Source organism: Choloepus didactylus, chromosome 10 (assembly GCF_015220235.1).
Source record: "Choloepus didactylus isolate mChoDid1 chromosome 10, mChoDid1.pri, whole genome shotgun sequence".
In the NCBI taxonomy this organism is placed as follows: Eukaryota; Metazoa; Chordata; class Mammalia; order Pilosa; family Megalonychidae; genus Choloepus; species Choloepus didactylus.
This window is the reverse complement of record NC_051316.1, coordinates 113,789,304-113,815,079: the sequence shown is the minus strand read 5'-3', so window position 1 is coordinate 113,815,079 and position 25,776 is coordinate 113,789,304. Positions and strand designations below refer to the sequence as shown.

Sequence of the window (25,776 nt, the reverse complement as noted above, 5' to 3'; positions counted from 1 at the left end):
ATTTAGGTGATGAATGTACAACTATGTAATGGTACTGTAAACAATCGAAAGTACAATTTGTTTTGTATGACTGCGTGGTATGTGAATATATCTCAATAAAATGATGATTAAAAAAAAAAAAATAAAAAAAAAAAAAATAAAAAAAAAATAAAAGCACCCAAGCTTTTGAGCTATGAGGGGAATTTGCCACGTTAAAAAAAGTACAGTAGGGACATTAAAGAATATAGTGTAATCTGTCTTTGACGAAAATTAAACAAAGGAAATCAGAGATGCTCTAGACATTTAAAAAAAATACACACACACACACACACACACACACTAACCATCAATCAAAAACAAAAACAAAACAAAAACCTGAGGGCATGTTGTGCTTCCCAGAAGGCTTTGCCGGGAGAGCTAGAAGTGAGCATATTTCCAGTCATCTGAAACCATGCAGTGGTAAAGCATTACATCTAGAGAAATAACACGGTTAGCATGCTTGAGGGTCTCCACCCCTCAAATATGGAATGATCCAAACTGGGCTTTGCTTATGAGTTGTGGAGGAGACAATTCAAGACAGCTAACAAGTACTTGGAGAGAATAAGGTCTTTGTTGTAGATAAAAAGAGGCCTGCACTCTAGACAGCAGGCAAATGGGCAGTCTTCAGGCGGGGGAAGGTGGCAAGTCTGATTTATGTCTTTATCCCGGCAGACAACTAACCTGGGGAGCTGGCTGCAGGCTCCACTGACTCCTCTCAAAAGAAAACCCGCCTGTGCAGATTCAACAGCCCAAACAAGCAGATACCAAGAAAGAAAATAACATGAGGTTCTTACTCTCGGCATGGGCTTTGGTTCTGAGACATCTCGGAATCGCTGTCTTTTGGGGACAGGGAGCCCTTGTACGTATAGAACACGTCCTCGGTTTCCGTGATGTACGTCATTTCGTTCGCCAGGTTGTCTGCGGAAGAGTGCCGTGGCTTTCGGATTTCGTGCCGGAGCCGAGGACTGCGCCTGGGTGGGAGAAAGGTGGAGAGTAAAGGGTTGAAAGCGTATTTCCCTGGACATTTTAAAGGATATCAGTGATCTATCTTTGGGCTCTGACCTTTCTAAGGATGCCTTGGAAATTGCTGTTAGAAATTAAGAGCCGTTAACCCATCACTACGCTAGTGGCATTCCCTAAGAGGGAGACACGGATGCTAGGCGCTCTGAGGCCCCAGAACAGCAGCCTCAGCTCTCAGATTGGTTTATGGCCTTTGGGAAGTCAGTGAGTGGTGATTTAGGGCGAGGTACTCTTTCAGGAGGACCTAAGTTCTTAAGACATAACAAGGCCAAGTGGACTGCTGATCAGACAGTTTTTCTGATTAATTCAAACTGTAAATAAAGGATCTGGGTGCCAAAGTACATTTCCCGGCAAAACCCAGACCCTGCTTCCACTACATCCCTTCATGTGCATTTCACTTTGCTCTCTCATATAAATCCCTTAAAAACGTGGCGTTGGGTGGGCCTGGGAGCACAGCCCAGTTCCACCAATGGCAGCTGTAGCCATGTGACCTTGGGCAGGTCATGCCACCTCTCTAGGCCTCAGCTTTGTGCCCACCAAATCCTGAGAACTGGTAAGATGAGGGAATGTCTCAGGACACTTGGTACAGCACCCGGGAGTTGGCTCCTTCAGTGGGTCAATCCAAGTTGCTAAGCTTTTTAAGTTCTATTTTCCCTTGTAGGTCTCCTATCTTCCTTTTCTTTGTTAGCCTTTCTCCTTGGCTCCTGCTATTTGCAATCCCCTGGATGATCAAAAATGCTGGGTCTAAAGTAGAAGGAGAAAGGCTCTTGTGACTCCCTCGGGGTGGGACCTAAAAATAGCAGCAGAAGCTCCAGGCCAGGAGTGGCCACATCTAACCAGCTGCTCTCTCCTGGCTCCTGTCCTGGGCCTGTGCTCTGGGGCCCCAGTGTCACTGCCTAAGAGACTTCCAGAGAAAGTCAGCCGCTACTTTATAGCATGCATTTATCACTTCAGGATGAGACGCTTAGTTGTTGGAAACTAAGAGACAACTCTGTTTGGTCACGTCATGATTTTTAACACCAAATACCAGCATCATCCCCACCCTGAGCAGATCCTGCGCTCCCTTTCTCTTTTCACCCACATCTCAGTTTCCCTTCATCATAGTGGATTCCTGCTTGGGAATCTTCTGGCTCACCCTGTCTTTAGTGTAGTGAACAGAAAACCAGATTCTTGGTCCAGCATGGAGCTGGGGGCAATGCTTCCCTGCTGGAAGCATTTGTGAAAATGGCCTGATGCCTTTAGGAAACATTTAATTGTAACTGTATGTGTAAATTTTAATTGTATAAATGTACAAATGGGGAACATTAAAATAATGATAATAACTCCGCCTGACCATTTTTTTTGTAAGTTCACAAAGCACTTAACCTTTATTACTTCATTGGATGTGTCTGATAACCCTTTTACACATAGGGAGACTGAGACCACAGAGGTAAAGAGACTTGTTAGTTAACAGAAGGGCCAAAATTTGAAAGTGGGTCTTTCAGCCACAAACCCAATGCCCTTCCCACTTTGCCAAACTGCCACTTCCTTCCTTTTGGCTGGATCCATCCTCTTAAAAGTTGGCAGGCTCCTTCCCCAACTGTGTGCAATTTGCTACTGTTGCTGAGGGTCACACATCCTTAAATCAATTATATCCCGTGACTTTATTAGCTTTTCCCAAAGTTTATTTTGTTTGATGGGAAACATGACATGAAAAAGTGAAATGAGCTTCTTTATCACAGGACTTCCCAGAACCTTTAATATGCTATTGTACGCTGTAATTCCAAGAGGGGCATGCAGGCATGCTGCAGTTCCCAGATTTATTTAGACCAAATAACTGTTTTTGTTTTTAAAGAACACTGCAGCATTATACTTATGGAAAATGTTTAGCTAGGCTTGCATATTTCATAAAAAGTTACTTCTGCAAAAGCCCAAAATGCAAATATAAACTCAGGTTATAAACAGTTAACATTTAGGAATTTATTAAGTTGACGTTTTATTTTTAAAAGAGATAAAGGGTCTATTGGTGGGTAGTACAAAAAGAAGACATACCAGTTGGGAGTAATAGGAGGGGACCGAGAAGGGAGACTCTTGGTTTCTAAACGTTCCACTGATAAAGATCTCCGCATGGCTGGGTTCCACACCATCCCTCCAATCACCTTTCTGCAATACTGGTTATTTAAAGACCTGAAAAACCAGATGCCGACATGTTTGTCAAGAAAGAAATGACAGCATATATGAACCAGAGTCTACAGGCTTCTTCCCTAACTGCAAATGGTTAATAGCTTTGATGACACCAAGATTAAAAGGAGCAGATGGATACTGGTCAGAAGCGATCCCTTTCCATTCTGGTTTTAACTTGTGTTATTTCTTTTCTTCTGGCAAAAATGCTTTCTTGTCCTCAGTACTGCAAGCTAACAAATTTGCTTCAAGACTACAACGAAACCTTACCAGATTAGGAGGAATTTTAGGATAATACAGAAATACAGCTTAAGTAACTTCAAGGAATTCTTATTTTGCTCACACTGCATGAGCAAAAAAACATTAACCATCCTTCCAGCTGCTCTCTGTCATCCTGGCTGGTGGAGGCTGTCACTTATATCACTGGTAACTATCTGAGAGAGGACCTAGAATATGCTTAGGAAGCAGAGTTTCAGGCCACATTCTTTGAATGAGCTACTCTGGCAGTTACTTTTCAGTGTTATTTATACCTAGAGAGCTTAGATCTTAGCTACCTAGACCCCCTGGAGAATGAATGATTTAAGAGAATGGAGTTTGAAGCCAGTTCAGGGGTAACTCTCTCAATTCTGGAATTTCTAAATTTAAAACTATGTTTTAATGTCTTATTAAAACATTCCACACATTTCCTTGAGATCTAAAACCACCAGCCAACAAAACCAAAACAGAATAAAAAACAGATAAAAACCCTCCAAACATACAAGACACTCCCTAGAATATCAATGTACTAATTTACAAAAAGAAATATACTGTTCTCATCCTGATGTGAAAGCTCCCAGTAGCATCGCTAGGAGAATCTCTGCCTGGGGGAGGCCTATATCAGAGACCAAATGATCACCGATTGAGAGCACAGATCAGCACGAGGGGAAAGCCAGGTGACTGAAAGGTTTAATGCAGTAGTTTCCCAACTACTACCATTCATTCCATAGGCGATGAATGGACATCTCCTGAAAAAGTGCTCCATTATCCCATAGGTTTCAAAAGTACTCAAAAGACTCATGTTATGGTGGTTCTTTTTTGGGGGGATATAAATTCTCAACGTAAAAAAAAAGAACAGAACAGAACAGAACTCAACAGGCTTCTTTTGTGCAGAACCATTCAGAAAGCCTAATATGCAAATACGTATACGTATCTGCAGAGGTTGGGGAAATCACATAACCTCTCTAAGCCTCAGTTTTCTCATCTGTAAAATGGAAAGAAATGAGAGTGGAAATTTCCTGGTATGTTGAAGCTGGCCGTGCCTCACACCATCCCCTAAATCCCAAGTGACCCACTGTGGTAGATTAAAGACGGCTGCAAATCCTTTGACTCTTGAATCCGGCTCTCTGCTTGCTTTGACCTACAGAGCTGCTGTGCCAATTCCAGGATTAGCCTTTAAGAGGACCAGCTGCTTCTGCCCTAGTCTCTTGGAGCCCTGAGCCTCCATGTGAGAAATCTGACTGCCCTGCTGGCGAATCCACATGGAGGGGCCCGAGAACACCTGGGGAGGAAGAGAGGCCCAGGTGAGGGCAGCTGCTAACGGTTCCATCAAGGCACCAGGTATACAAGAGAAGTTGAGTTGGACCCTCCTGCCCAGCCCAGCCCCTAGCTGAACGTCACCAAGAAAGTTCAGTCAACGAAAATGAAGCAGAACCATTGGCCAAGTTCATCCCAAATTCCTGACTCACAATCTCAAGGTATAATAACACAATGGCTGTTGTTTGAAGCCACTAAAATTTGGAGAGTTGATTATGTTGCAGAAGATTATCAGAACACTCCCTCCTGTGTTGGCTGCACTTTGCAAATGAGAAAATTGAAGAAGTACATTAAAACTAAAGTGACACACGTGGGATTTGAACCCAGGCTTCTTAGCAAGAGTCCACACTTTCATTTGCCTCACTATGCAACCTCCCACGAGGCCTGAGCTGTTAGGTCCAACCTAAGGAAATACTGTATTCCGGTAAGTTTTCCTGACGTGTTCCCTAAGAGAGCTATAGAATGTATAAAATACTAGGCAGTATTCTAAGAGCTACAAACCTTTAGAATATGTAGAATAGAGAGCATTCAGTGCTATAAATATTATCACCCTTATTAACAGAAATTTGCTACATATTGAATCTATAAGTTAGCTAGTGATTATCAGTTTAATAGGAAAGTGATTGGAACAGACCAAGGTGCTTCCACATATCAAATGATAGCTTGGACACGGGCATCATTTAGTTATTAACAACCACAGCAACCAAAAAACAAAACAAACAAAAAAACCCAGAAAAACAATTTTTTGAAACAATAAATGATTAAGAGATAAGACTAATTTGATCAACAATTTCTGCTGTCTTACATAACTTAGACGGCAGTCTTACAACAAAATAAACAAAAATATAAACTGAATCGTTAGTTTATTTAGACAATAAACTTCAATGTAAATTAAAAACTTTTAAATGAATATACTAATTTCTTTTACTGCATGAGTCTTTAAATATTTTGAATATCATCCTTGTGGATAATATTACCTATCTACAGGATCATTGTAAGAATGAAATATAATGAAGTGTGTGCCTGGCACAAAGCAAGCACTCATTAAGCGCCAGCTATAATTATTGTTATTTTGTAATTTATTACAGGCGATATATCCAAAAGTCACTTGAATGGATATCTTTCTTTCTGTTCACTCATTCATTCCTTCTTACAGAGCACCTTAGGGAATTAATGTCCTGTGACAGGCACGTCGGGAGACCCAGCTTAGCGGCATCAGCCCTGCACCACCCTGACCCGCTGAGTCATCGCCATGTGCTTCCTTTATTGTGACATGAGCAGGGGCAGCTGCAATTCTGGCTGCTTGGGAACTCTGACAACAGCCAAGTTAAGGAGGCAGAAGCAAATGAGGGGAAGATGAGAAGGGCCTGAGTACCTGGCTGCCCCCAGGAAAGACCTTCAACCTCGGCTTCAAGATCTGCATCCCAAGCTGGGGCCCCAGGCTCTGGCCAGTGGAGACGAGCACACGGTTACGCCTCTTGCTGGTGCCGATGATGTCCCTAAAGTGTACTCACTTTTTGGGGTTCCTGGCACCCAGAGTCCAGTACTGGGCCAGAACATTCTTTTCCTGAGGTAGTAGCTTCTTGGCCTGAAAGAATGTGTGATGCTCGACACAGGATTTCCACAAGTTTTTGCAGGATCGGTAATTTAACATGTTGAAGGCCACAATATGTTCCCTGGATTCGGTCTGGGAGGAAAAATAAAGTAGAGATTTTACCTGCCAGGTCTTACAGTCATTTTATGTCCATATTGGTGGTAAGCAGGTAAGACGTGACCAACAAAAAGCAGAAAACTGGTTTCAAAGTACCTTGGGCCACAAACCAGCACTTAAGGAAAATTCAACAGCAGGGAGTGTTAGCCGTCTTTATGAGTGTGGTAATAAAGGTGACTACCATCTACACTTTTATTACACATTTGCTTACCTGTCCAGGTGGATATGTCCAGAACAACCAGATAAGGGCCTGACACATTTAATACACTTTAATATCTAGCTCAGGAAAAGTCTCTCCCTTGAACTGACCTTTTTCCTATCAGGCAATAGGAATTTTATAACCCTTTGGATTTCTCTATGTGCCTTCCTCAAAGCACAGAGGCAAATTCAGTGCTCATGGACAATAATCACGTTAAAGAATGGCTTCACCTTCATTCCATGTGAGTTTAGGTTTTCTACTTTCCTGTGAAATTACCTTCTTGCACATTTTCCTACCACCTCGAGTCTTACCATGGGGGTGGGGGTGGAGTGTCAGGAGATCCAGATTCTAATCCTAGTTTGTCTGAGCTGTAGTATTCTCATTTCTAAGAGTTCATTTCTATGTTGAGCTGTTTTAAGTACACATTTTCTTTGAAAAACTGGAAATGGGCATAGTGACAGACAGTAAGTAAAAAACACACAACACAGTGGCCTACAGGCATCTCGGATTTGTCATGATCTGGCTTCAAATGCTCCCTCACCTGCTAGCTGTGGGAGCCCCCCTTTCCTCACTTCGAATTCCTACTTCTACATGACGGATTTCCAAAATGAACTGTGGACTCCTCTTATGAAACACACACGAGGCCACCGTGCTTTTGAACACATCCAGGAAAAGCAAAGACCCTACTGACATTTGCTGCTACTCCCTGGCAGGCTCTCTGCCAAGTGCTTTGACCAAAGCTATTTTATTTAATCCTCATGATTCCCTGATAATTGGGCATTATTGCATTTTTGGAAGCCAGGTAACTTGGTCTAGGTGAGGTTAGGGAACTTGCCCAGCTGGTAAGCAGAAGAGCTAGGACCTAAATCCACTATCTCTGACTCCAAAGCAACTTAATCCTCCAACCAGATAAGCAGAGGGAATTATTTAGAGAACTGCTGGATCTCCGGAACTCCAAAGTCCACTTCCCTTTCACCACGCCCTGCTCTCCATGCCCTGCTACCTGTCATACGGCAAACTGCCTTCAACCCTGAAGGACTAACAGCCAAAGTGATTTGAAATACAACAAACAAAGCAAGTGTAGATAACTCACCTGTTTTTGTCGCTGATGTATAAAGAACTTTTTCCTTTTGAAAGAAATTTTTAGAATGTTCACCCTACAACAAAACAAAACAAAACACAAGCAAAGCCCATCAGTTTCCAGCCAGGCTGCAGCTGTGGTCTCTCGAGGTATGTCCTCTATCCATGATGACCAGGGATTCTTGGCCTCCTAGAGTTCACTCCCGGGTAGAAATGATGGTGGCCCCATCACCTTGGCCAGATACCCAGTAGCTAAATGAGGCTCAGTATTACATAAGGGCCAGTGGATTATGGCGTAGCTTTTAAAATGCATGAAACATGGGCCACACGTTCTCATTGTCTTAAGTGTCTTTGTGACACTGGAGCTTTGCGTGAACTGGAGTGTATCTGGGGAAGACAGCTGAGAGCTGTGTGGGGCAGCGGAAAGACAGAGCAGCCGGACAGACCCAGGGTTGCATCCCAGCTCCATTCCTTAACAGCTGTGTGCCAAGCCTCTCTACCATTTGCATCCCAACAGAGTAACCACCACCATTAGCTGAGCATTTTTTATATACCAGGCCCCCTACCACACCTACCACAAGCTCATTCTGGCCTTCCCCGCACCCAGTCTGACCACCCCGCCCCCCAACTCCCGACCTTCCCTGCACTCACGATGCTGTGTTCTCTCTTGTCTGGGGACCTACCCACAGCAGCTCCTTCCGTCTAGAATTCATTCCCTTGGGCCAAGTGGCCATCGGTCCTCGGACCCTGTTTGGAGCTCACCTCCAGGGCCCTTCCTAAGGCTGCCCTTCACCGGCGTTTCCCCTAAGCCCTGCACTTATTACCCCGGGATCACTGCCTGGCTCCCCTCTAATCGATGAGTTTTGCACCAAAGGCTGGGGCCAGGCCTCCACAGGAGCCACTTGATTTTGAAAGGTGAGGGCAACTTTGGGCAGCACAGGATTGGAGCATAGTAAGGTCCCTGCAGGCTCTGCTGAAAAAGTTTCCATTTACAAACCTGCCTCTCCTAATTAATTGCGTTTCCAAGTTCTCTCCTAACTGTCCTCACGGGACTCACAGTGTCCTAGAAATGAGACAGTCCAGTCTCCAGTCTGTGGGGCCTTAGGAGGCTCAGCCAGGCAGAGCTGGGCCCAGGTGGCTTCAGGTCCATGGAATCTGGGGTTGGGGGGCTCATCCAGAAAGGCCTGGTGAAGGGAAACGAGGCCTGTGACCCGCCCCCGGCCCCTCTGCTCAGCCTGACCCCAGTCTGGGCAGGCCAGGGACCTGCCCCGGCTACACCCCAAACCTGGGGGCACTGATGTGAGCCAAGCTGGGGTTTAATGAGAGGGAAAAGAAGATCCAGTCCTTGGTTACAGCAATTTTATTGGAAATAGAATTTTTGTGTTTGGGAAATATATATACTGTAAGCTTAATGTAAAAATCAGTGTCAGCAAATGTGTGTCCCATTAAGCATTTTCCCATGGAAGTCATTTTTAATGGTGAAACCAAAGTACAAGTTTTGGAGTCAAACTGGCTGGGTTTGAATTTCAACCACAGCAATTACTGTGGGACCCTGGGTAAGATCTTACTTAACTTCTTTGTGCCTCAGTTTCTTCCTCTGTGAGAACAGGGATAACAATACCAATCTCACATTAAAATGAGAAAAATTGAGTAAAGTAAAAGTATAAATATATACATATAAATAAAAGGTAAAATCAAATAAAGTGACTTGGACTAATTTTATTTACTTTAACTTGTTCATAGTTTTCCTTCTTGTTGTTATAAATAATGCAGTGATGGATATTTTTTGTGTCCCAGTTAATGAAGTTCTACATTGCCAAGTTGATGGAGCAGATTTAGACCCAAGGACAAAACCCTGTGAAGCATATGACCTGGCACCAAATCTTCTCTTATCCTTTTCCCCGATCCCTTCCTTGCAGCCACTGCTTTGATAAAACTCCATATTCTTTTATGTATCTGTCCTTTTGCTTCTGTCTCCTCAACGCACCTGGCAAATCAGCCCCACTCCAACTCTGAACACTACTACATTATTTATAAAAATGGCACTGTTCAACTTCTCTTTAACAATCAGTTCAACTCAAAAAGTAACACCTGATGGTTGCATCTTGCACTGTTGGGGTATGGAGTTCTTTCTTCCCACCAGGCCTGGAAGACTACAAGGCAAGCACCCTGTTGTACATTGTCTTTTGGGTCCCCTTAGTGTTTAGTATACAGAGCTGGACAATTGGCAAAAGTCCAATTGATAACTGAGTAATAGAGCTGAAAATACATTTCCTGCCCCAGAGGATGCTCTTCTCTGAATTCTGGCTGGTGCACTGCCCAGAAAGGAATCCTTAACTCCCAGACCTGCTGTGATGGTCAAGTTCATGTGTCAACTTGGCCAGGTGATGGTTTCTAATTGTTTGGTCAAGCATGGACTGGGTTGATTGCTACTGTGAGGATATGTCATAGATTTAAATCATCAGTAAGCTGACTAAACCCATGGCTGATTAGATCTATAATCAACTGAGAAATTGCCTCCAATTATGAAAGACATCTCATCCAATCAGTTGAAGGCCTTAAAAGGAGAAGTGATGATTTCAGCAGTCAGAAGACAGAATTTCCATCTCTACTTCAGCCAGCCAGCTTCTCCTAGGGAATTCACTGAAGACCTTCTTACAGAATTTGAACTTGCCCATCACCACCGTTACGTGGGTCAATTCCTATAAACAAATCTCATAATACTTACATAATATATCTACATATATAAATACACAACTCCTGTTGATTCTGATTCCCCAGAGAACCCTGACTAATACACCTGCCTTGGGTCATTTTATCCAGAGGGTTTCCACAGGGTACTCCTAACTACAGGGCGGCTGGGGGAGAGGAGATGCCGATGAAAACCACACTGTAAATTTCCCAAACACTGAATCTGGATTAAATCCAGAGGTCAGAGATAAACACTCGGGGAAACTCTCTAGCCAGTTCTTTAGAAATAAAAGTTTAAAATGGGAGGCAATATTTCTTTAGTTCAGCATATTTTTAAAACATGATTCAGAAAATAATTAGGACTGGTTTGCACTTACCAAGGATAGAAACTTGTGCAAATGTATTTTCGGTACACGGCAATGCCGGCGGAAGCAATTCCAATCGTTAGATCTAAATTGTGCAGATCCTGTAAAGAGGAAGCTCTCAGATTCACAGTGCTTTGCAGTCATGCTTAGGCCCTGTGGTAACTTTAAAACGCCCACGCTTTTATAAATAGCAATATGTATAAGCTTCAAAGGGGAAAACGTTACTGAAAACAGGCAAAAATTCCCACTTAACAGATACTTAAGATCCAAGTATTTAGCATCAAATTCTCTTAAAGAGAACACGCACTGCTTGACGGCAACTGAATTCTATCGTTTGGAGAATTTACCAGATTAGGACCATTCATTTCCACACAATCACTTAAATGAATATTCAACTTTAAATTTTCAGCAATTAGTATTAGATAATCACAGTAAAATCATAAAGCTCCAAACCCCCACCACAATATACAAATCTACACTCCAATTTACCTATTATAGTAATGTGACGGTGAAAATTTAGATATGTAGAACTGCTTAATTCTAAGTCCAATTTAGAAATCAATATTGCTTGTAAATCCAACCCAGTCCACATTTATTAAGAGCCTACGTGCTAGGCATTGCCGCAGACATTAAAGATACAGAAGAAAGATACAATGACTCCAAGCTGCTTTAAATCCTTTTGAAAACAAGGTGGGTTTAAGTGAATAAAAATTTAAAACACAACAGTTCCTACCCTTGAGTCATTTACATTCCTATTTATGCAATCAGATATTTGTAATTATAAGGAAGGGGCAAGTTTGAGTCAGTGAGTGTGAAGCTTAGGCCTGCCACTTATTAGCTGCGTTATTTTGGGGTTCTCAGTCTCCATTTTTCTTTTTGTACAATCAAACCCTCAGAGGGTTCTTTTTTTTTAATCAGGCTGAAGGTAGAGAATATAAGGAAAGCACTTAGTATAAGGCTTGGCACGTGGATCTTCTAGAAGAGGCTTTGTGTGCGGTAGATGTATAACAAAACACCATTACCTTTGGCCTCTCAAGGGATAGTGGGGCAAATCATTTATAAACAGGGATAGGAACATGGGGAGTTACAGAAACTGGCCAAAGAAAACAGTGCTGATATAGCGGAAAGTCCAGAGTATTCATTATTGGGAACCCAACTGCAATTGCATTGCTTTAAGCAAAATCAAATTTGCATGAGGAAGAGCAGGGTTGCATTTAAACATGAACTTGTGATCAAAATATAGGGAAATATGAAGTGAGTGGGAAGAAGGACACATTAGCAAATGGCATGAAATTGAGTGCATATCAAGGAAATAAGTGAATGAATGGTCAGGGTGGGCCAGAGACCTGGATCTCAGATCTTCCAGTTCTGTGGTCTTCGCATATGACAGTTACTGCTCCTTAAATTTCCATGCCCAACCCCACATTTCCCAGACCCACTTGTCTTAGAAGGTAGGGCCATGTGACTTGTTCTGGCCCTCAGGCCGTGAGCAGCAGGGATGGGTGTCTCTTCCAGGCAGAAGCACTTAAGAGCCATGTGCAACCCCCAGCTTCCACTTCCCTTGCCACAAGCATGGAGGCCGTGGGTGAGGATGGTGACATTGGAGATGGAAGTGGTCTAGGCTGCTGAGACTTGGCAGGGACGAGGGCTGCCCGAGAATCACGTCAGGACCCACCACAGACTTTGAAGAACTAAGAAATAAACTTTGTGGTATCAAGCTTTGGGGACTTAGGGGGTTTTAGTTAAAACCCAGCTCCCTCCTTCACTAAACTGTCACTTGGAAAATGGATTTATGCATATAAATATATATATATTTTTTGCCTCTTTGACCATAACATGAAGACAATGTTGAAAAAAAAGATCACTTGTTTTTAGTCCATCTGACCTCTAAAAAGGAAAAGGCCTTCAAATACAAAGGTACACAGGAAAAAAGCAACAGGATAAATTGAGTCAGCAAAACTCAAGATTACTTCATAAACGTTCTAAATCTCTAGAAAGGGTCTTGTTTGTGATGCTGGAAAATAAATGGTTTCATCAAAGTAAGTTCTCAAGCTTTCAGAAACTGAAATAAAAAAATAAGTTTGAACCAATACTTGGCAAGGATACATACCCTACCGCTGTGCAGTTCCACTCCATAGAATTCAAGGGTCCGTGCTATGTTGATATAGCAAGATTCCGCTTCTGATTGCTTTAGACCACTACAGAAGAGGAGAGAAAATGCAGAGCTCACTCAGCGAATAGAAGAAATTAAACCTCAACTTCTGTAAATAATACAAGTCTAGGAAATTTGATAACACCTTTACAGTTATTAAATACCTTATGTTGTTAATCTTAAAAAACAATCTAACCCTAAATTCTACTAAACCAGGTTTTTCCTCCTGTCCAGAATTTGACTTCAACCAGCCCTCTGATTTCTTTATTAAATAATACTTCCCATTTAGCGGGCTCTTGATGCTAAGTCATAGAAAACTGTCACCTTTCAGAATTCCCACCCCACTGATTCCAAGTTGCTTCATTAGTTCTCTGCCCTTATCTATTCTTTCAGCAGTGGACTCAAACCTCCAGATGTCACAGGCCTTGTGCTATTTTAGGACACTGGCCTCTGCTAGGGGAGGAATTCTGGGAAAGCGGTTTGGCAGCGCCTTGGTAGAAGGTACACTGGTCGTTTGGCTTGTGTGTTTACGGCCTTCCCAAGGAACGTGAGGTCCCTTGAGAGCCGGTCATCTCGGGGCGGGGGAGGCCCTGACATAGCCTGGACTGAACAGCCGCTACTGCAGCTTTGGGTAAAATGAGGAAAGAGAAAAGGAGGCCAGAACCAGGCATATTTTTCAGGAGTCGAGGCTTTTATTTTTTGGTCTGAGGCAGCTGCTGCAAACAGGTGCTACCTGATTGGAATTGAGGCAGTTTCCTCAGTTTTCCCTGAAACTAGGCAGGGCTTGGGATTCATTCAGCCTGTCATCATTTTATGCCTGTCTGTCTGTCTATCCAACGATACCTGAAGGAATAGCCCATTTTACCAACTGTGGGGAACTGCTATAAGGGTTCCCTGGCAGGGTCAATTTGTGGTGCCATCTGATTTCAAAACAAGTATTTCCTTTAGAAACTAACCATCAACCCTAAACTCTGCTTTTCTTTATAGAAATGCTAGCTATGCCAAATATATCTGCTGTCCTAACAGTTCAAAGCCCCAAAAACCCCCGACATCTTCAAAGAGGGTTCGTGAGCAAAAGGAAGAAGTCACATCAACCAAAAGGTGAGGCGATGTCTAAAAATACCCAAACCAAGTTCCCAAAGTAGGCCACCCCGAGCCCCTCACCTGTGCTGCTCATGGAGGGATTCCACCTTTGTTAGAAAATCATCATTCTGATCTGGTATAAACTGACAATCAGAAAGGTAGCCTGAATGATGTATGGAAGAATCATAGTCTCCAAAATGAGCTAGTAAGACAGAATGGGGGAGAAACTGTAATTTGTTTAGCATTTTCAATATGGTCTGTACTTACAAACATTAGTAACATCACAAGAAAAATATTAATTGAAGATTCTCTTCTACTAATTTCTGCCACCACATGAAATGGAGCCCTTCCTCAGCTCCAGATTCCACATTTATTATCTGAACCTTCAAGATGGGCTTTCACACACATGATCCAACCTAGTTCTTGAGTCTACACAGGGTGGAAAGGGGGAGACCGTGTTCAAAGCTAGGTCCTACTTCCAACCCTACACCTCGTTCAGACTCTATGGTCAGCACAACTGGCTGTGCACGCATCCCCGGATTTAAAAAAAAGAAAAGAACCACCTGGAAAACTCCCACCTTGCATGCCAGCTGCTGTGCAGGCTCTCTCTGTAGCACCCCAAGGTTCTCATGGCACTGGACCAAACTGCTTTACAAAAAGGCTGTAGGCAGAAGGGAGGCCATGCCCATCTGACCACTATCTACCTCCAGACCACCACCTGGGATTTGGGTGTGTGTGGAAGAAAGGGGACCAGGATGTGATCAGAGACCACGGGTGCTGAAGAGTCAGGGGCCTGGTAAAGCTGGTGGCTGAGTTCTCAAGGAAAAGGAAGTATTCTCAGGGGAGTCAGAAGATAAGACAGATGTGGGGGCTGTTGGGGGAATCATGTTGGGGAGCTGCAGCCACTGGGTAAATGGCTTGCAGCTTGATAGAGGGACTCCCTGGCCAGCTCCTGGCCAGTGGCATCTCCCCAAGACCCTCCCCTGCCCTCTATGGATGTGAATCACTGATGTCTAAGATATGGAGGGCACTCCTGAACATGGCACAGTGCACAACCTGAACAGAGGTACATGTGGCTTCCCTGAGGACTCAAACCATTTGGGAGCCCGGACTGTCAAGGAAACAGAGAAAAAAGACCCTGGGTGAGATGCCAAGGATGAGGCTTGTCTGCTTCCTTTCTCTAAGACCTAGTTTTTCCATCTGTATAAAGACAGGGTAAGGAAGAGGAACTCTAGCTTTGACGGGCAATTAATCTAGTATTTCATTTTCTTAAGACTCATAAAACAAAAAGCTTCAATTCATCTTTCTCTCTAAAATATTAACCTTGCTCTTTCTAAAGATTTTTTTTTTTCCCTCTAGCAGCATATATTCTTTATTTACTTGTTTTTGCCTTTTTAGAGAAGTTGTGGGTTTACGAAACAATCATGCAAAAAAAACACAGGCTCCCCATAAACCTCCCCACCAACAACACCCTGCATTGGTGTGGAACGTTTGTTACAATTCATGTAGCACATTTTTATAATTGTACTATTAATTAAAGTCCATAGTTTAACTTAGGGTTCACTATTTGTGCACTGTAGTTCCATGGATTTTTTTTTTTAATGTATTCTGTTGCCATATATACAATCTAATATTTTCCCTTTTAATTGTATTCAGATACATATTTCAGTGTTGCTAATTGCTTTCATAATGTTATGCTACCATCACTACCATTTATTACTAAAACATTTCCATAATTCCAAATAGGAGCCCTATACATTTTTTTTTTTACATTTTATTTTGAAATAAATTCAAAGTTATAGGAACAGTTGCAAAAACAATACAAACCCCATACACAGAACTCCAGCATTCCCTGACCCCCCTCCCCTGATACCCCGATCCACTAACTTTAACATGTTGTCACACCGCTATTTCTTTCCCTCCCTCCTTCCGTCCCTCCCTCTCTCCCTCCCTATCTATCATCCATCATCTATTGCTCTGTCTTCTGAACATGAGAGCTAGCTGCACACATCCATGAACAAACACTATAATTCACATATACAATTCTCATGAACAAGAACATTCTTTTATGCAATCCCATTAAGCGCAGCTAAGAAATACAAGAGATTCAACAATGATACAAAGCTTACATTCTATATTTTCTTTTCCTTATGTCTCAACTGTATCCCTTTGAGCCTCCTATCCTCCATCCTCAGATCCCATCCAGGGTCATCCTTGGCATTCAATTATCATCTATTTAGACTGTCTTTTTTTTTTTTTTCCTCAATTGTGGAAACATATATACAGCCTAAATCTTCCCATTCCACCCCCTCCCTGGCCTTCCATTAGTGGGATTAATCACATTTAGAATGTTGTAATGCTATCACCTTCCCACCATCTATTACTAGAAATTTCCCTACACCTCAAACAGCAACCCTACACTCATTTCTTAACTTCCCATTGCCCCTTCCCCCATTTCTCTTAACCCATACTCTACTTTTCATCTCTATGGTCATATTCGCTGATAATTTCTTTTATATTTACTGTGGGGCTTAAAATTAAACTTTTAAATCCACAACAATCTTGTTTTTCTTTGATACCAACTTAATTTCAATAGGACACATAAACTATGTACCTATACTCCTCCATTCCCCCACCTTTATATAGTTCTTGTCAAAAATTACATATTTTACATTGAGTTCAAAACCACTGATTTGTCCTTAGAGTTTGTGTATTTTGTATCATGTAGGAAGTAAATAGTGGAGTTACAGTTCAAAAATTATTGAATTCTATTTGTATTCCATTGTTGTCAGAGATTGTGCTTTGAATATGTTTAATTGTTTTTATTGTTTTTTTGTTTGTTTGTTTGTTTTTAATTTATTGAGGCTTGCTTTATGTCCCAGCATATGGTCCATTCTGGAGAAAGATCCATGATCACTAAAGAAAAATGAGTGTCCTGGTGATTCGGGATGTAAGGTTCTATATATGTCTATTAAAATTCTCTGTATCTCTTTCTCCTTTCTTTGTTTCTCTGTCAGTAGGGCTTCCTTTAGTATCTGAAGTAGGGCAGGTCTTTTACTGGCAAATTCTCTCAGCATTTGTTTGTCTGTGAAAAATTTAAGCTCTCCCTCAAATTTGAAGGAGAGTTTTGCTGGATAAAGTATTCTTGGTTGGAAATTTTTCTCTCTCAGAATTTTAAATATGTCCTGCCACTGCCTTCTCGCCTCTATGGTGGCCGCTGAGTTGCAAAAACAATACAAACCCCATACACAGAATTCTGTTACCATGGTCTTCTTCATGTCTTTTATATCCTGTGCCATGTTTTCATTCCTCTATTGTGATTGTTTGATTAATTGTGCCAAGTACTGTGTCTCTTCTGTTATTTTGATTTGGGTGTTTGGGATCAGGTTCTCCATATCGTCTGGTTTTATCATATGTATTAAGATTTTCTGTTGTTTTTGGCCTCTTGGCATTTGCTTTGCTTGATAGGGTTCTCTCAAGTTGTAAAAAAAATACCAATCTAATTTTTCAGAAATACAAGTTGGTGGCGTACACTTTCTCCAACTAACCAGCAAATGGCGTCTGCGAGTCACCTATACCCCTCAAGTCAGTTGTCCCCAACTCTGTCTCTGTGGTGTGTGGGGAGATGATTTTTGTGGGGTTCAGTTGGTGAACTCAGTTTGGGTTTGTTGTTGGACGTGTCCGCCCTGAACGTGGGGCGTGTGTCAGGGTGGTCAGGGAGGCAGGGCAGCTTTAATATTTAAACCTCCCAGGTGTTCCCGGAGATTCAAGGCTGTTGCAAGAGTCTAAGCCTTCATTTCAGGTTTGCCCCAGATTTTCTCTGTCGCTGACCCACAAACCACCGGAACTGATACAGCGTCCCTGGGTTTTCCGAGCAGGCCCCCCTTCTCAGCTGTGGTCTTCCAGGACCTCTGCTGAGGGAAGGCTGTGCTATGTCACTAGTGCGCGTCGTCCCTCAAGGGAAGCCCCGGGCTGCCAGGCCATGCAGGGGCGCTCTCTGCCTGATGCAAAGATTAGCCTATAATTCTTCACTGGTGTAAGTTCTGAATGAAAGGCAGGTAGTAGAGCTGGGCCCCACCCCTTTCCTCTTAGAGAAGATAGACGCCCTAGGAGGAGGTCATTAGCATTTCAGTGGTCTTTCTCTGCCTGTGCTATACCCTTGTCGGGTCACAGAACTTGGAACTGAAAATGGCTGAGGCTTTCTCCACTGAGTCGATAAAGGAACAGAGCTAGTCCGAGGCGACCCTCTGGCTCTCCAAGGTCAGTCGTCACCCAAAGCCTCTGTCTACTTGTTGGGGATTTGTACGTCATAGTGAGCAGTTCACACTCGTTAATTAAAACCCCAGTTGGAGCTCAGCTGAGCTATATTCGCTTGCTGGGAGAAAGCTTCTCTCTGGCACCACGAGGCTTTGTAGCTTGGGCTATGGGGGAGGGGGTCTCACGACTTGGATCCGCAGTTTTTACTTACAGATTTTATGCTGTGATCTCGGGCATTCCTCCCAATTCAGGTTGGTGTATGATGAGTGGACAGTCAAGTCTGTCCCCCTGCAGTTATTCCAGATTATTTACTGGTTGTTTCTCGTTTTTTTTAGTTGTTCCAGGGGGACTACTTAGCTTCCACTCCTCTCTATGCCGCCAACTTAGATCCTCCACTTTCTAAAGATTTTAAATGAATTCTTTGGGCAGCTAGCTAGCTTCAATGCCAGGAGGCTTCCAAGGACTCGCACTATTGTTCCAAGGCACCGATTCAACGTGCAAGATTTCTAAACCCAATGACTGCTTCTCTATTAGGAGGATAAGGCATGGGGAAAGCTGCAGGGACACCTTGCGGCCAATCCCAGAAGGAAAGCGGGTGCACCAGGAGGCTGCTCATGTGAAATGTGCTGCAAAGTTGAAAGGTCATATGCAAGGGTCCCTCCTTTTTCTACATGCACCTGGCTTTGTACGCCCTCAGTTGCCATCACCCAAGGGCTGCCTTTGAGATCCAGGCAGTAGTGAAGGGATCCATCTCCTCCGGACATGGTTCCCTGAGGGCAGGGAGCAGATCAGACTCACCTTCAGGGCCCAGGACCTGCTCCGAACTGACCTGCCCGGAGGCTACTAAGAAGTTCAGATGTATCCTGCAGTTCCATCACTTGGAAGGACAGAAGGCCCAGGGATCTATGCAGCTTGGTCGGGGTCAATCCACAGGCCGGTAAGGCCAGCCAGATGTGGCCGTGTGAGGTGAGTGTAAGAGCAGAGGGAGTTTGTGTATGGAGCACTGACAGGAAATAACCCAGATGCTCTGACACAGGGTCCCCAACAAGGAAAACTCATGAAAGTCTTAGAATCGCCTAGTCCAAACTCCTCCTTTGAAAGGGGAAGAAGCTGAGGTCCAGAGAGGAGATGGGACTGACTCTGCAAAAGGGCCATTTTTTAGCAGGGTCAAGACCAGAACCCAGATGATCTGTGCCAGCTAGTGCTCCTCCACGGCACCAGCCTGCCTGCCAGCAAGGGGCCTGCAGTGCTGCCGCGGCCATCAGCTGACGGCAGTGGTCACGTCCCCAGAGGACAACCACACGCTGCAAGGGGCTCCCTGAGCCTCAAGGCAGCGTCCTATTAAGTTTTACTCCATTGGTTCATCAGCTCATGGAGATCCTTCTGGATCTTGATTTGGTTATCCATCATATTCGCTAATGAGCCCCAACCCCTGTGCCATTTTGCAAACATGAGCAGCGAGGTCAACTGAGTAGGCAAGTCTCTGACAAATGTTTTGAACTTAACACCTGACCAACGAACCCCTTCTAGGGGAGGTTTAAGAGCCTTTAATCACGTTAAGAGCCTTAAGTGGTTACTCTGTGCAATGCCCTGTGCTAACCACTAGGGGGAAACAAAGTCAAACCAGTCACACAAACATTTGCAAAAGCAAAGGGTGATTTCCACACTGTCCTCAATTACATCATCCCACTTGATGCTCATTATCACCCAGGGACAGGCATTGCTTTCATCCCTGTTAAACTGATATGGGAATCGAGACTCCAGGAAGAGACTTGCTCACTGTTGCTCAGCTGAGAATTTGGAGCTGAGACTCTGACCCAAGCATCTATAAATTTGTCTACTATCTACCCCATGTACCCCAAACTCCCTGACTTACAGTTTTCCTATTGGTAGGGAAGCTGACACATGCAAAAGCTGCTTATAGCAGAAAGAAAAGTAGTGCTTGTGGGGGGATATCTTTTTTTTTCATTTCCACACATTCTTCTGGCTAATATTTTATGTTTTGTAGCAAAGAAAGAATATATCCCAGTTACCCATATATGTGGCATCTCAAGTTATCAAGCTGTGTTCTGTTGGGAAAGCCCTTTATTCATCCAACTCTGACTACTTCTTAAGAGACATCATCCCTAAGAGGCTTTTCTGGACAACATCCCTGGACCCCTCCAAGCAGGATAGACTTGCAGCAAAGGCACATCCTCAGTGCTGGCCTCACCTGGCCTGCACCTGCACCCCTGCACCTGCTCTAGAGACAGCCCAGCTTTACCTATCTGTGTGCCCAAGGCTGCTGCAGCACCTGCCCGTGGCAGAGGTGCAAGAACATTTATGGACTAAATATATATTTCCAATGACAACCCATGATTTTATTAGCATGACTGCCATGCTATGATTTCCATGGAAGACGGCTTGCACTTTTTAGATGCTGATTAATTTTCTTTAGCCAAGTTCTATCGGTCCTTTGCAGAGGGGAAACTGACTACTGAAGCTAGGAATAAGGATTTTTTATTTGGTTCTTCAAGTTGACTCTAAATAGTTTATTGTTTACAACTGAAAGATCTTTATACAACCTTCTTCTGGGCAGGCATGAAAGCAAAGCAAGACTTAACAAGTTCCCGAGCCAGGCCTACTCTAATTGCTTAATGTATATGAACTCATTTCATCTTCACTACAACCCTATGAAGTAGATACTATATTTCCACTTAATGGATGAAGAAACTGAGGCCTGGAGAAGTTCAAGGTCAGGTGGGTAGAAGAGCCACAAGACAAGTAATAAGACTGCAACGTGTGCTCTAGCTGGCCCAGTTAACAGTGATGGTCCAACCATGGAGAGTTTTTAATTATAGATCACTTCCACATGCATTATTTAATTTGAACCAGATAACCACACCATGAGTTGTCACAGTCACCATGTCACCTCCATTGTACAGATGAGAAAACTGAGATTCAGGGAGGTGATGTGATAGGCATGGACTCATGCAAGGGGCAACTGAAGAATCCAAAATTTAAACTGAGTCTGATTGTGTCTAAAACTATGTCACTTCCAGCATTCCTGCCTCTCAAACTTAAACATCAAACTTGCTCTGAGATGTGGCAAAGCTCAGTTTCCTTAGCTGATCAGAGCATAAGAGACAAAGTCCCCAAGGTCTAGAGAGCAGCAAGATTACAAGCTGTCTGGTGACCTTGCCATTTCCCATATGGGCAACATGGCTGGGCTGTTCCACACGTACTGTAGGGAGAGGGTGACTTTCAAATTCACCCAGTCCCGTTACTGTACAACCACTTCCAAGTTTCCCATAAAGGATAAGGAGATGCAGGTTAGACAGGAGACTAACGCTGGGCCTTGTCTTACTAGTGGGCAGGGTCACTGTATGTCACAAGTCCTACAGCCATTGCTGACATCCTCTCCCCTCCACCTCCTGGTTCCATGCAGCTGGGGAGATGAGCTGAAGTCCCTGCCACCTGGCTCCTCGCCTCTCTGACTTCTGTTCTTTGCTACTAGGGGGGTAGGCAGACTTAAGCTCACATCAGGAGTCCTTGGTTAGCAACACCCTCGCCCCTCGCATTTTTTATTATGGTAACATATGAAAAACATAACGTTTCCCATTGTAACTATTTTCAGGCATACAATTCAGTGGTGTTAATTACATTCAAAATGTGCTGTCATCACCACCATCCATTACCAAAACTTTTCCATCACCTCAAAAAACAGAAACCCTGTATCCATTAAACATTAACATCCCATTCCTCTTTGCCCTTCTCCCCTGGTGACTTTTAATCTACTTTCTGTCTCCATGAATTTTCATATTTTCGTCACTTCATATAAGTGAGCTCATACTATATCTGCCCTTTTGTGTCTAGCTTATTTCACTCAACATGACGTCTTCAAGTATCATCCATGTTGTCACATGTATCAGAACATAACGTCATTCCGTTTTATGGCTGAATAATATTTCATTGTATAGACATACCACATTTTGCTTATCCATTCATCTGCTGATGGACACTTGGGTTACTTCCATCTTTTGGTTCTCACGAATAATGCTGTTATGAACACTGGTGTAGAGATATCTGTCCGAGCCCCTGCTTTCAACCCTTTGGGGCAATGCCTAGGAGTGGGATTGCTGGCTGTTTGCCCTCTCTTTCTATGGTGCCCCACCCCGGGCCCACTGTGGGGTGAGTAGTTCAGCCAGCACCTGTGCTGTGACCTGACTGCCTTGTTCCCTTAATTCCCCATTAAGCAGTCAGTTAAGAGGGTAACAGACCAAAATGGTTGGGGGCTTAAGGGAGGGTAGAAGGGCCTTGTAAATCTTGAGCTTCTACAGAGACACGAGAATGTGCTGATGTTCACCACTGACATCGCACAGCCAACTAAATATAAAGAGATACTTCACCTTCCATCCAGCTATGTACCCTTTTCATTTGGTACACCCAGCATCTACCACAGGGTGTGACACAAAATATTTGCTCAATAAACTTTTGCTGATTGAATGAATGCAGCCTTACTCCAGGTTAATGTGGCCTTAATTGAAAATTCCATCCAATATGGCAGCCACCAGCCACATGTGGCTATTGAGCACTTGAAATGTGGCTAGTCCAAACTGAGATGTGCTGTAAGTGCAAAATCCAGACTGGTTTTCAAAGATGTGGCATGAACAAAAGAATGCAAAAAACTTGTTTATATTGATTGCAATGGTAGAATAATAGTCGGATATATGGTGTCAAATAAAATATGTCAAAATTAATGGTTAAAAAAATTAATGGTACCTGTTTCTTTTTACTTTTTAATGTGGCTACTAGAAAGTTTAAAATTACATAAGTGGCTCACATTATGTCTCTGTTGGACAGTGCTGCTATGGACCGATATATAACCCATCAGCTATACTGAAATTCTAAAAATAAATCCTCACGCTCTCAGCAGCAGTAACATGACCAAAGGCACCGGAAAATGTAATCTGCAGTCGGCATCTGCTATCTTACGGGCTCCTCTGGGAGAAAACCCACCACAGCTCACTCACCCTTTCCCTTAACCACCCTTAATCCATCAGGCTCCCAACTGGAGGAGAGTGTAAATTGGGGTACAAATGGGACTATGTGGACAGCCAAAGACATGCTGCCTGACAGGATTCCTCGGGAAGAGGGGAAGGGATCTGATCAAACAGGAGAGAGACGGCGACTTTCTTAATACATAGGTCGGAATGATCTGTCCGTCCATGAGACACTCCCTTCAAGACTTACATTGAACGGCGTAGGATGCCAGAACCACTGCCGAGTTAAGTGGGCAGGTTAACCTGTGAGAGAAAAACACACAGGAAAGTCACAAGAACCAACAATAGCCTGAAACACTCATGGGTCATTGGTAACGTGTATCTTTCTTCTCTAGGATTAATCATTAAAAAATCCATGAACTATAACAAAGGTAATGTTATCATACCAATCAATCTCAAATAGTAAAGATCAATGTAACTCGTTAAAGATTTTTGAGAAGAAAAAAGAAAACTTTTTCACATTTAAAACAGGGCACATAATCACAAATATTGTGAAGCTAAAGTCTAAGGTGGGCCAGAGTTTCAGCTGGTCAAGAAAGGCCAGGCTCAAATCAACAAGAAAAATGAGATAATTATACGTAGCTCAATGGCTAACCTTTATATCTTTCTAGTAAAGACGTGAGACTTTTTATAGGACTGTTCACTTAAGGGTGACGTACTCTTAGAAGGGGAAAGTAGAAAGAAAAGTATTCTGAATTTTAAAACTCACAGATGCAATTACTTGAGATTCCTACAAGTATTTACCCTCCTGAAGTTTCAGATTTATAGATTACATGGTCTGTCTACCTCTCTGATTTCCTGACATCCACTAGAAATCCACAGAGTTTTGAGGCTGGACTTTTTCTCCTTTCCTTGTAAACTCACCGCCCTCCCAAATGTCCCATTTCTGCCAGTGACCCAACCTCTGGCTTAGTCATGTCTTGGATCCTCCTGATTGCTCTCTTTTCTCCATTCGGCCACCCATTACGTGGCTGCCCAGGAGCTCCGCCAAGGACCTGGAGCAGATGCTCGGAGGAGGAAGGCAGTGGGAGAGGGCTGATAAGCAGCAGCAGGAGTAAGGGGCTGCAGAGTGGGGGAGGGGTCCGATAAAGACATTGTTAGCAGCTAACAGAGGGAGGCACAAAGGTTCTCAAAGCTTTCTTCCCAGCCACCCACGGCCGTCCAGGAAGCTCCCAAGATGTGAGTCACCCCACCCTCTGACTAAGCAGGGTGGCCAGCCAGGGGCTCCCCTTCACCTGCCGCTCTGTGTGCTGGTCCTGAAGCTGCATGTGACAGCAACAAGGGCCCCATCTTTCCTCAAGTAACTCTGACTTCCTCCTAAAAACTTTGACATGATCTCTCCAAGTCTACAGCTGCGTCCTGGGGATACTTACTAACCACTGGTTCTATGGGGGACCCACGGGGTCCATGGGGGAGCCTGCAGAAACTTGATGAGTACCAGCCATTTGCTCTCCTACCCCAATGGACTCCAATTAAATCTAAGCTAGTGTCCTTGCTAGACGAAGAGCAGGGGTATACGATTTGGGGAATGACTTAGGAGAGAGGCTGAGGGGTTCAGCCTAGCTGGAAAGAACAACTCTGTGAGGAGGTCAGAAAGAAGAAACTTCCAACGGAATGGTGTTGAGAATAAAGTTGGAAGGTGGGGACCCTGAAGAAGACTCAAAGCCAGCATGTCACTCCCTCCTGGGCCGCTAACAGGCTATGGGTTCCCAGACAGACCCCTTTCTCTCTCTCTCTGGGCTGTCAAGTCGGGGGCTTGGACTAGATCACCTCCAAGGAATGAGGGACAGGAAGGAACTAATGCACTGGGTACTGGATACCAGCAACAATCCAGAAGAAATGCTAACTATACTCCACTGAGCCTGGCAGGCGACCCATGGCCAGGTGCTACCTGACACCTACCTGAGACGTGTTAGAAAGTGGGGGACCCTCTCCTCAGGGAGGTGGTGGAGGACCACCCGCAGACCTGATGAAGAGTGCCACAGATCTGAGTCAGCCATGCCTTTAAAAGATCTCTACTGATTCATACAGGAAAATGGAGAAGAAAAAACAAAGGCAACCAATTTCCAGTATTTGGAGAGCTATACTGAAAGCTCCCTGAGGGCAGGCACCACGCTTTCTTTGACTGGCACAGTAACTGTGTCACAACAGGTGCTTGCAGAAATTTGTGGAAAAAAACAAATTAATGGTAGCAGAGAGAGAATAAATTTCTCTCACTGCAGAGGGCAGTCTGGACCCAGAGTTATCCAAAACTGGAATAAGGCTGCCTCATCAAAGAGTGAGCTCCCCATCACAGGAGGTGAGCAAGCAGAGGGTCCAAAGCCCTGTTGGTTGTGCTGGAGAAGGGATTCATTCCCTACCTTGAGTGAAAGGATGAGCTAAATTACAAAAATTCTATAATTCTGTTGACTGCTAAGCAGTCAATC

The 25,776-nt window shown here is 43.7% G+C and overlaps 1 protein-coding gene across 5 annotated transcripts in view; it reads right to left on the bottom strand.

Annotated features, from left to right (window-relative positions):
- PTPN3 (protein tyrosine phosphatase non-receptor type 3) overlaps positions 1-25,776 on the bottom strand; it is a 127,337-nt gene that overhangs the window by 52,981 nt on the left and 48,580 nt on the right. For all 5 annotated transcript variants that reach the window (XM_037796965.1, XM_037796968.1, XM_037796967.1 and 2 more), the window contains 8 exons: positions 23,541-23,593; positions 14,133-14,253; positions 12,927-13,014; positions 10,829-10,917; positions 7,774-7,837; positions 6,285-6,457; positions 3,070-3,204; positions 813-989 (listed from right to left, as the gene is read on the bottom strand). In XM_037796965.1, coding sequence (XP_037652893.1) covers positions 813-989; positions 3,070-3,204; positions 6,285-6,457; positions 7,774-7,837; positions 10,829-10,917; positions 12,927-13,014; positions 14,133-14,253; positions 23,541-23,593 — 900 coding nt within the window. The remainder of the gene's footprint in view (positions 1-812; positions 990-3,069; positions 3,205-6,284; positions 6,458-7,773; positions 7,838-10,828; positions 10,918-12,926; positions 13,015-14,132; positions 14,254-23,540; positions 23,594-25,776) is intronic.